Below are 12,520 nucleotides of genomic sequence, written 5' to 3'. Positions count from 1 at the left end.
CCATTCCTGTAGATGTCTAAAAGATTCTTAAGCACCCTTACCATAAACCACATTATTAGCCTAGACTATGTAAATATTCTGAGGTTTCTAGATGAAACTCCTGTCAGACAGTGTAAAACGTTCCTTGAGCAAAATCAGTCTCAACTCCCCCCCCCCAATTGTGTGTGTGCACATAACATTTTAACAGTGAGGTATTACTAAAGATGTGTCCAATGCATTTGAAGTAGCTATTTAAATGCAAATGATTTTAATAATGTAATAGCAATAGACTTATAGGTTTTTTGGGTTCATTTCCTTTCTGACTTCATGGTTCTGAGAAAGTCATGCATTTGATATGAACTGTTATTTCAAATTTGGAATTTTTATGGGCTGATGATGCTCATCAAGATACTGCCTTAAAAGCCGGGCGTGGTGGTGCACGTCTTTAATCCCAGCACTCGGGAGGCAGAGGCAGGCGGATCGCTGTGAGTTCGAGGCCAGCCTGGTCTACAAAGTGAGTCCAGGATAGCCAGGGCTACACAGAGAAACCCTGTCTCGAAAAACCAAAAAAAAAAAAAAAAAAAAAAAAAAAAAAAGATACTGCCTTAAAGTGGAAACTTTAATACTGGGTTTGGTGGCACATTCCTGCAGTCCCAGGACTTGGGAGACAGATGAAGGCGAACCAGAAATCAAGGTCATTCTTGTGTATGTAGTTGATTCCAGGTCTCTCTGGTACATAGGAAATTCTGTTTGAGGAAAAAAAAAAAAAAGAGTCCTCTAAAAAAAATACGAAGTATAATAACTTCCACTCATTCATGTGCTCACAAGAGTAAACCAATATTATACAATAAGTTTTGTTGTTAAGCTATGATATTCAGTAGAATTTAGTAGGTTTAGGTCTATTAAATGAATTTTCAACTTAGAATAGGTTGATCAGAAATGTATTTCTTTGTCAAGTGAGGGATGTTTCTGTTGCAACTATTAAATAGTGTATTTGGCATGTACATAGAGATGTACATCATTAATTCCAGCTCTATAAATTACTCCATTAAACCAAATTTGAACTCACTCTCTTGGGTAGGTCTCCTTTCACAGCTTTCAGGATATTTCCAATCCCTCCCCCTAATACACAAACAGTATAGAAACGTTCCTTGTTTGTTTGTTTTAACATATGGGCGTGTTTAGCCTGCGTGTAGTTTTGTGCACCAGGTTCGTGCTTGTTGCTCATGGATACCTGAAGAGTGTCCTATCCCTTGGCACCAGAGTTGTGGATAGTTGTAGCAAATGTTTATATAACCACTGAGCCACCTTCATTCAGCCCCTATATTATTTTATATTTGTCTTTTCATGTCTATCGAAACTCTTTGGCGATAATTTTAATGAATTCTAATACTAAATACTATCTTTTAAGATATTTTCCTTCTATTGTTAAAAGTGCTGTATAATCATTCTGACATACCTTAGTTCTAAAAGTTTTCTTTCTTTCTCAAAACCTATTGCTTTTATGAAATACCTAAATCTCTTGGGGATAAGTATATATCTCTCTTTTCTGTTGGAAAATTATTTGTTTTTGTTTTGTCTTTGTTTCTTTTTGTTTTTTTTCAAGACAGACTTTGTCTGTGTAGTCTTGGCTGTCCTGGAACTCTATAGGCCAGGCTGGCCTCAGACTCAGAGGTCTGTCTGCTTCTGCCTCCTAAGTGCTGTGTTGGTAAAATCTTTTAAGCTGACCTCACAAGGCTTGTAGCTCTGAAATACTATTTATAGTAGTACTTTAATACTTATAGGGATTTGATTAATACTAAAAATGCCATTTCAGCCATACACAATAGCACATAAAATGATTGTGCTTCTAATGATGTTGTTTTACTTCTTTTAATATCAGCAGTGTAAAATTATTAAGTGTAGATACTTCCATGAACAGCCTTTTTAGTTTTATTGCTTCTTTTAGTTTTGTTGTTTTTAAAATAAGTGTTGTTTTGTGTATATTTAATAGGCCCTGATTTTGTTGTTTGTGATGAAGGCCACATTCTAAAAAATGAAGCATCTGCTGTTTCAAAAGCTATGAACTCTATACGATCAAGAAGGAGGATTATTTTAACAGGAACACCACTTCAAAATAACCTAATTGAATGTGAGTTGATATATGGCATTGTGCTGGGGAATGTTGTTGTTGGCTCATATATTTCTGTAACTTTGGCCATCTCCCTTTCTTTTGTTGTAAGTTTCTAACCATAATCTATAGTGGTAGAGTGGATTCTTCTGTAAAAGAACAATGTGCTTTTCAAGTGAAATGCTGTCAAAGTATGAGTAGCAAACCACTGTCAAGACAGAGGCAGTTCTCATTGTTCACATATAAGCAAAGGCATTGAAATACATGGAAAGTATCAGAATTCCTTAATGATTGCCTTAAAATATACAAAATATATATGTCCTTATTCAAGATCTTTTTTTTTCCTGAGACAGGGTTTCACTGTGTAATAGCCCTCGCTGTCCTGGACTCAATTTGTAGACCAGGCTGGCCTTGTACTTAACAAAGATCCGCCTGCCTGTGCCTCCCAAGTGCTGGGATTAAAGGTGTTCATCACCACTGCCCGGCTTATTCAAGATCTTATAAGGATATATATACAGTTTGGAAAAAGTACCAGTAAGGAAACAAAAAAAGGACTGGGTGTGATAGTTCACACCTCTAATCTCATTCCCAAGGAGGCAGAAACAGGTGTATTTCTCTAAGTTCAAGAATAGCCAGTAATACGTAGTGACACTTTGTCTCCTCCTGGGGAAAAAAAAAGAAAATTATATATATATAATGAAATGCCAATTTTGGAACATTTTTGGGAAGTAGAGATGAGGGACAGAAAAAAGAACTCTACCAAATCTTTGCCAGAGTAACATTTGCTCAGACTGAAGACGGATGGAAACACATAGAGAAGTGCCTGCTTTGTGAGTTTCCCTCATTTTCATGTGATACAACAGGTGCGTATTTACCAAATTGCAATCAGCTTTATAGAGTACCACATTTTCCATTGTGTTAGGCTTTTTACTTGTTCATTTCCCCCATTTTTCTTTTATTCTCCTTTTTATAGAAATGCTATTTTACATTGTGATGCTGATACATACAGGACAATTGATGGTACATTTAAAGCCTTCTGCAGCTGAATCAGGAACTGAATTCGCTATATAACTTAGCCACAGTAGCTTATTATCTTTTTATTATTTTTATGTGGTGCTTAATATTTTCTTTACAAGGTGCCCTCACTGACCACCACTACAGTTATATATACTTATTTTATATTTTAAATGTTATGAGTAGTAATTTTGAATCAACTGTTTTATTAAAAAAAAGTCTAGGATTTATGTATGGACTTTCAATTTCTCATATGATATATCTAGTTCTAGATGAGATTTATGAACAGTTTTTTATACTATGCTTAGCTTTTCCCTTTCCCCTCCCCTCCTGTCTCCCATTTCCCTTACTTATAACACTTCTATGAGATGAGCGTTTGGCATGAGCAATATATTGGGGAGTTTTTCTAGTTTTTTTTTTATCATTGATGTTATTAATGAATTAATGTCTTGTCTCTTAGATCATTGCATGGTTAACTTTATCAAGGAAAATTTGCTTGGATCCATCAAGGAGTTTAGGAATAGATTTATAAATCCAATCCAAAATGGACAGTGTGCAGATTCTACCATGGTAGATGTGAGAGTGATGAAAAAGCGTGCTCATATTCTCTATGAGATGTTAGCCGGCTGTGTTCAGGTACAGATATGTTCCACAATAACAATGTAATGCAGTCCCAAGTCATTTTCTGAGTGTAAGCTTGAACTACTTGTTTTCTTTTTTTCATTTTGTAACTATATCTCTTTGCATTGATTTAAAGGTCCTCCAACCATTCACATTTGTAGTACACTTCACAGTTTAAGAACACAGTTGATCAATACACTTGCTATGTTCATGTTTAGAATCATTGTCTTAGAACAGGGAGGTCTGAAGAACAGTACAGCTGTTAATGATTAAGAAATTCCTATCTATAGGGCCAGGCGTGGTGGCGCACGCTTTTAATCCCAGCACTAGGAAGGCAGAGGCAGGAGGATCACTGTGAGTTCGAGGCCAGCCTGGTCTACAAAGCGAGTCCGGGACAGCCAAGGCTACACAGAGAGACCTTGTCTCAGAAAACAAAACAAAAAAGAAAGAAAGAAATTCCTATCTATACTATGGCATGGTATTTAGAACCTCACTGTTTGAAATAGGTGTAGTACAGGCTAGTATGAATTAAGAGAGAAACTATTTTTAAAGCAATCTTTATGAAATGATTAGTCAGGCACTGTGGCACACCTGTAATCCCACCACTCAGAGAGGCAGAGGAATCTCTATGAGTTGAAGGTTAGCCTGGTCTATAAAGCAAATCCAGGACAGCCAGGACTACACAGAGAAACCCTGCCTCAAACAACCAACACAAAACAACAAAAAAGAACTGATTTTAGTATCTGGCAAGATGGACTAGAGAGTAAAGGTGCTTGTTACACAATCCTGCCAATGAGAGTTTAATCTCTGGAATCAGTGTAAAGGTGGAAAGAGAAAACCTGCTCCACCAGAGTTGTCCTCTAGGCTCCACATGTATGCTGTGACACATATAGCATTCATACATTCATTTACCCTTATTCAGACATACTTTTATAGTCACACGTATTCACTTGTGCATAAACCATTTTTATTGCTTTTGGGTATGTACTGAGCAGGTTAATAGTGTTACTTAAAATTAGACTTGGTGAATCTACATTTATAGATAAGTATGTAGAGATAGAACTGTCAATTCAGAGATTTCATGGTCTACATTCTGTCTTAAGACACTAGACACTAAAAGCAGCTACAAAAATATTCCACAGTGGCACAGCCTGTCCTTTAGGGTGGCTATAGTGCTGTCATAGATGATAGTCATGTTTAATCAGGTTAGTTACATGTATTATTAAGTACTTCACTTCTGTATTGATATTACTCCTCAAGCTGGTCAGAAGTTGGTTTTTCTGGTTAAGTAGTTATTTGTATTTAGTGATTATTAGTATTTTTGTGTTTTTTCTATACTCATAATAAAATGGTTTCATTAGTGTTTTGTACACAGCTTCTTTTCTCAGAGGGGCACACATTGCTTCAGAAGTTACGTGTTTTTGTTTGACATACAAATGAGATTGCATTAGGAATAAACTTAAAGCAACAATTTTTTGATGTTTTTCAAGGCAGGGTTTTTCTGTGTAGCTCTGGCTGTCCTGGAACTCTCTATATAGACCATGCTGGCCTCAAACTGGCTTGAATTTTTTTCCTTTTTCCTGTTTTTTTTTTTTTTTTCTCCTTTGAAATGAGTTTTCTTTCTTTCTTTTTTTAAAGATTTGTTTATTATTATATATACAGTGCTCTACCTGCATGTACACCTGCAGGCCAGAAGATGGCATCAGATCACATTATAGATGGTTGTGAGCCACCATGTGGTTGTTGGGAATTGAATTCAGGACCTCTGTAAGAGCAGTCTGTACTCCTAACCTCTAAACTATCTCTCCAGCCCTGAAATTTTTTTTAATGCAACACTTGGCTACATGAAACTCTTGATTCTTATGATTTACTATGTGAAAAGCAAGTTATTTTTGATAGTATTATCGTTCATATGACTACATGATGTCTCCAATTTGTCATACTTTTTTTTTTTATTACAGGGAAGAACATCTTGAAAGCTTTCATTTTGCTAAGTGATCATACCACCACTTGAATTTAAAACCTGATAGGCATGTTGCAGTATCTATTTTTACCAATGTATTATATTATCTAGTCATATGAAGTAATTCAGTATAATCATTGTGGTCTCTGTTATGATTTGAAAGGGCAAAAAACTTTCAGAAAATATTGACTCTGTGTCTTTTGACTCTAAAAAACTGACGGTTTGCCAAGCAATTCATTCTTGTTATCTATTTAGATAATTGATTTGCATTCTTTGTCTTGTTAATTGCAGAGGAAAGATTATACAGCATTAACAAAGTTCTTGCCTCCAAAACATGAATATGTGTTAGCTGTGAGAATGACCGCAATTCAGTGCAAGCTCTATCAGTACTACTTAGATCACTTAACAGGTAACAAATACATTCAGTTGTTTTAATCTTCTCTATGAATATATTCTTTTTCTGAAGAATATGGTCTTAGTAATTTTGCCATGCTTTTTATGTTTTTTGTTTATTCTTTTTAGTTTTACATCTGAACAAAATAACAGTGCCTAAAATTGCAATGCTTATTATCGGTGCTAAACTCAATGGACAAACTTAAAGCAATAATACTTCTTTGTTTTGTTTTGTTGAGTCAGGGTTTCCTTGTGTAGTCCTGGCTATTCTGGAACTTGCTTTGTAGACCAGGCAGGCTGGCCTCAAACTCAAAGATACCTGCCTGTATCTGCTTCCTGAGCGCTGGCTTTAAAAGAATGCACTACCACCACCTGGCTAAAGCAATAATGGTTAGTGGCAATGCCTTCTTACATATATTGGGACTTTGCTTGATTTAAATACACAAACCCCCCAGAAATCTCTGTGTATCATGTGTGAATAAATCCTTTAATAAGAGCTAGCTCATGCCAGGTGTAGTGGCTCATTGCTGTTAGTCCCAGCACTTGGGAGTCAGAGGCAGGTGGATCTCTGAGTTCAAGGTCTGCCTAGTCTACAGAGTGATTTCCAGGACAGCCAGGGTTACACAAAGAAACACTGTCTTGAACAAAACAAAAGCAGTTCAGAAGAATTATGCATGTGGAATCAATCTGTAAAAGAAAACAAAGAAATCCAGAGTAGTTTTTAAAATATTCAGCTACAAGACAGGTGGTGGTGGCACATGTCTTTAATTGCAGCACTTGGGAGGCAGAGGCAGGCAGATCTCCATGAGTTTGAGGTCAGTCTGGACTACAAAGTGAGTTCCTGGACAGACAGACCTCTTACACAGAAAAACACTGTCTTGGAAAAAAAAGTTAGCTACATTGGTATTGAAAGGTATATAAATTAAATCCATGAGATTGTTTCTTTGTTACCAAGTTCACAAAGTTTGAAGGCAAAATACAAGGCAAAGCATGTAAAATCCTCCCCATGTTATAATAAAAAACTTAGAAATACTTAAGATACCCTAAATGTTGACTGATGCTATTTTCTGTGAAGTACTGTTAGTTTATTTTATCAGTGTCCTTTTAAAAAATAGAATGCACAGGTATTGTTCATCCATGTGTCTTACCCTGTGTACTTAATATTATACTGCCTTACATAATATAACCAAGACTCTGGTTGGAGTTAAGTTTCTTACTCATTGGTCACCTTTTGTGGTACCTTTCCCCAGCTGATGAGTACATACAGGGTTAGTAGATATAGGCAAGAAGTTGCCCTTCAGCCCACCTGGATACAGTTATTGATTTAAAAAAAGGAAGCCAGACTTGATGGCACATACCTATAATCTCAGCAGCTAGGGAGTGGAAGCTGCAGTACTGGGAGTTCAAGGCCATTCTCAACTACATAGGCAGTTTGATGCTTCCTCAGACATAGGCATCTTAAGAGATTCTTAGCTGGGTATGGTAGCAGGCAGATCTCTGTGAGTTCAAAACCATAGGGAATTCCAGGAGGTTGGGGGACTGGGCAGGCAGAGAGGGAGAGATAGATAGAAGGAAAAGGAGTGGTGGGGTAGGCGTGACTGAGTAAGAAAACATAGTAAATGTCTTAAAAAATATAAATAAAACTGAGCATGAACCACCTTCCTTCTTGCCCCCTTCCATCTTCTTCTCAGCCTCTCCTGCCTTCCCTTTTCTTTTCCTTCCCCTTCTCTTCTCCCATTCTTCCCCTTTCTTTTTCAGGTAAGGTCTCACCATTTTCAGCAGGCTTTCTTGTACTTCTAGGTTTAAGCAAGCAATCTTTTTTGTTTGTTTGTTTTTTGAGACAGGGTTTCTCTGTGTAGCCTTGGCTGTTCTAGACCAGGCTGGCCTTGAACTCAGAGACATCCTCCTGCTTCTGCCTCTCTGAGTCCTGGGATTACAGGCATGTGCCATCATGCCTGCACAGCAGTCATGCACAACCTCATTTGGTTAATTAATAAAACAAGGGAAGCTCTCCATTTAAGAACTAAAACTAACTTGGCATGATGACGCATGGCTTATGATCCCAGTACTCAATGGGCTGAGGCAGGAGGATCTGAAGTTTGATGCCAACCCCTGCTTTGTAGCAAGTTCTGTGCAAGCCTGTGTTACACAGTAAAACCCTGTCTTGATTAAAAGAGACAACTAATGATAAGAAATATATGTGAATCACATCTAATAAGGCACTTACATGTAGAAAATATAGAAAGGACTTTTACAACTGATAAATGGACATCGGTAGCGTGATAGTCCACACATGTACTCCTGACACTGGGGAGGCTAGGGTAGGAGGATCAGCTTTAGGCCAGCCTGGGTTATATAGTGAAAAGAATCTCAAACTCCCCCTCCCTGCAAACCTAAGTTAATTAAAGAGGCAGCTGTTAAGGAATTGAGAAGACATTTCTCCAGAGAACATAAACAAATGCCATTTATTCATATTATTACTCAGGAAAATGAATGCGAGGCAAACCCATAGTGATGTGCCACAAACTAGGAAAGATATGATAAAAGCAAAGTAAAAAGTGGCCAAATAACTAGTGGAAAATAACTAGCCAATTTCTCACAAAGTTCAACACAGAGTTATTAGCATGTGACCTACCAGTTCTGTATCAAAATGAAGTTTGTATTTCAGTCTTGATGGCAACCTTTTTTCATTCATTTTATTTATTTAATCACTTTTTAAATTTATTTATTTAATCACTGGGATCACTCTGATCCCAGCCCCATCCCTCCTCTCCTCTCAGTCCTACCCTCAACAGGGTCAGAGACAACTCCCGCTCCAATTGTTGGGGGACCCACTTGAAGACCAAGCTGCATATCTGCTCCATATGTGTAGGGAGTCTAGGTCCAGTTCATGCATGCTCTTTGGTTGATGGTTCAGGCTCTGTGAAACCCCCATGGACCCAGGTTAGTTTTCTCTGTATGTCTTCTTGTAATGTTCCTGACCCCTCCATCCTTTAATCCTTCCCCTCAACTCTTCCACAAGACTCCCTGAGCTGCACCTATTGTTTGGCTGTGGGTCCCTGCATCTGTTTTCATCAGCCACTGGATGAAGCCTCTCAGAGGACAGTTATGCTAGGCTCTTGTCTGCAAGCATAGCAGAGTTTCATTAATAGTGTCAGGTTGATTATCTCCCATGGGGTGGGTCTCAGGTTGGGCCAAGTATTGGTGCAGTCCCTCAATCTCTGCTCCATTTTTATTCCAACACTGATTTCTTTATCCCCACTGATTTCTGTTCTCTCTCCAGGTCCTTTCCTCCCACTTGATTCCCACCACAGTTACCCACCCCACCCCATTTCCCACCTAGTTCCCTCCCTCCATCATACTTTAGATTTCTATTTTATTTCCCCTTCAGAGTGAGATTCAAGCATCCTCCCTTGGGCCCTCCTTGGCTTCTGTGGATTGTAGCATGGTTATCCTGATATTATTGCTAATGTCTACTTATAAGTGATTACATACTATGAATATTCTTTCTGGGTCTGGGTTACCTCACTCAGGATATTTTCTAGTTCCATTCATTGATGTCATCATTTTTTATAGATAGTCAAAATCCAGAAATAATTTGTGTCTGTTAACAAAGTGATTGGATGAAGAAATATGGAATAATTCCATAATAATGGGTATTATTGGCATTAGGGAGTTTGCTGTTACATGCTAGCATGTCTCACCCTTGTAAATATGAAAGGCAAGACATAACTGACCACGCTTATGATTCTGTTTATATGAAATGTCCAGTGTTAGCAAATCTACAGATTTTGTTAGAGTTAAGTATGGCTAAAGGTATAGAATGGGAGGTATTGGGGCATGGACGCTAAGTAGTGTAGGGCTTTGCAGGGGTAGTGAAAGTATTTTGAAGCTCAGTTGTGGGACAGAAAAGTCAGAGGTGTGATGCTTAGCCAGCATGTATGAAACACTGTAAAAACAACAGTTGCTCCAAACTCAGAGTCTCTCAATTGTGACCATGTATTCACATTTCTGTGACTAGAATAGAGGTCACTGGATATTACATGCTTTTTTTTTTTTAAGATAGCATTTCTCTGTACAGTTTTAACTGTCCTGGAACTTGCTCGGTAGACCAGGATGGCCTCAAACTCAAAGATCTGCCTGCCTCTGCCTTCCAAGTTCTGGGATTAAATACGGGTGTCACCACTGGCCAGCTTGGACTTCATACTCCTTATTTATGGATTTTAGACCATGTATATTCTATCTCCATAAAACTTTTTAAGGGAGAAACAAGGTTTCACTGTGTATCTTGGGCTGATTCTCTGGCTCTCTCTGCCTCTTGATTTCTGGAATTACAGGCATACACCACTATTCCCTATTTTAATAAATCTTTAAAAGAGCAATGCAGTGACTTCTTTTCAAAAGTTATGTTCAGTTATTCTGTTATTCTTTATAATTTGTGTCTTGTATAATTTCAAATTTCTTTCTGTAGCATTTCTTAAACTTCAGATGATTTCATCATTTCACTTTCTAAGCCCCAATAGTTTTTTCACATTTCTATTTGTTTTTAATCATGCTTTCTTGTTACCCTGTGTACTGAAGCACTCTGATCACAGTTCCTGATATTCCTTTGACTATTAATGAATATATTAGAGGTTGAGACCAAGGATTAATTTTCCTCTAAGAATTACAGCCTGCAGATTTTATTATTCTGTGATCCTCTTGTAATACAGTTAACACTAGAGTCTTTTAACCCCCCCCCCTTTTTTGAGACAGGGTTTCTCTGTGTGGCTTTGGCTGTCCTGAACTCACTTTGTAGACCAGGCTGGCCTTTAACACACAGCCACCTGCCTGGCTGTGCCTCCTGAGTACTGGGCTTTTGTAAACTCTTTAAATTACATAGAACAAAGACTTGTGCTGAACTGTTTCATATGTGAACAAGACTTCTGTATTATGTATAATCTTACTTATTTCTTCGCCTTTCATCCAGTATCAAAGTAAGCATATTCTAATGTTTACCACGATTTCCTTTGCAGGACTTAAGTAAAGGTAGTTGTCATGTATAATGCCTGGCTAGTGAAGCCCATGAGAATGTGATGGAAAAAGAGGATAAAATTGAAAAAGGTTTCAATTTTAAGTGTTGTAAAACATGTTTACACATGATAAGTAAGCCCCTTTCTTCAACTTCATAGAGCCTGCATTGTTGAGATAATTTAGTATCAGATATTCTTTCCATTTCTTGTTGATTAGAATTCACTTGGCACTTTGTGTTAGAAGTGTGATGGCTTGTGTTGTCAGGTTGTCCTAAGTGCTTATTATAAAAAAATTCTCTTGAATCCTACTAATTAAATCGTAAGAAATATTACAGACTATAAAATCAGATTTTCATGTTAAAAGTGGATTATTTTATTAGGACATATTTTGAGATAAACTAAGTGTTGAACTACCACCCATAAAGTGTTTGAACATTTTTTTGGTGGTTTGTTTTTTGACATAAGGTCTCACATAGCCCAAGCTGGCCTAGATGTGCCATCTAGCCAGAGCTGGCCTTAAACTTAAGGTCCGCTTGCCTCTGCGTCTCATGTGCTGGGATCATAGGGTTCTGCCACCACATTGTTTCTTAGTTCTGTTTTCAGATAATCTTGTTGGCCTGAAACTCACTATGTGGACCAGGCTGACCTCCAACTTGCAGAGATCTACTTCAGCTTCCTGAGTGCTGGGAATAAAGGCATGCACCACCCTATGTTGACTTGATTTTTTTATTACAATTATTTATTTTGTATGTGTACACATGAAGACCATGACACTCATGTGGAGGTTAGAGAACAGCCTGAAAGACTCGGTTCTCTCCTACCATATGTGGGTCGCAAGAATCAAATTTAGCTTGTCAGCCTCAGTAACAGGTGTCTTTTTCAGACTCCCATTGGCCCCAAATTTTCTTGTTTTTAATGCCTTTCATTTTTTCTTCTTTAGCCAGTAATGCTGGAGAAACACAGAAGGCTTCAGTGATGTCTAGAACAGCTAAGCAGATCTTCAATGGACTTAAATGACTTGAATAACATTATAAACTAGACTTAAGACACCCTTATTGAACACAGTCCAGCATCATAGAACACTCATTCGAGTGCATGTGGAACATCATCCGAAATGACTTTCTAAATATATTAGTAAATAAGACAAGCCTCAGTCAGCTTAGAGGATAAAATAACACAAAATTTTTTCTTTTTATTGTATGTATTTTAAGGTGTGCAGTATATTTTAATGTGTACATCTGCTTAGCAAGATAATTAATATAGCTGATTGTGTGACTACTCTTTTCTCATGTTTTGTGTATGTAAAATACCTCAAATGTATTCAGCCATTTACCATATACAGAATATTAACTATAGCCCTTATGTTCATTATCATGTTTGTAGAGTATGTATCCTACACGACTGAAAATTTGTACCCGTTGCTTTCTG

At 37.5% G+C, this 12,520-nt stretch overlaps 1 protein-coding gene across 5 annotated transcripts in view; it reads left to right on the top strand.

Moving 5' to 3' along the window:
* Positions 1-12,520, top strand: part of Atrx (ATRX chromatin remodeler) — a 142,247-nt gene that overhangs the window by 87,570 nt on the left and 42,157 nt on the right. For all 5 annotated transcript variants that reach the window (XM_051141285.1, XM_051141282.1, XM_051141281.1 and 2 more), the window contains 3 exons: positions 1,973-2,110; positions 3,564-3,739; positions 5,979-6,096. In XM_051141285.1, the coding sequence (XP_050997242.1) occupies positions 1,973-2,110; positions 3,564-3,739; positions 5,979-6,096 (432 nt within the window). The remainder of the gene's footprint in view (positions 1-1,972; positions 2,111-3,563; positions 3,740-5,978; positions 6,097-12,520) is intronic.

This window comes from Acomys russatus, chromosome X, assembly GCF_903995435.1.
Source record: "Acomys russatus chromosome X, mAcoRus1.1, whole genome shotgun sequence".
NCBI classification, from domain to species: Eukaryota; Metazoa; Chordata; class Mammalia; order Rodentia; family Muridae; genus Acomys; species Acomys russatus.
This window is presented reverse-complemented; position numbering and strand designations above follow the sequence as displayed.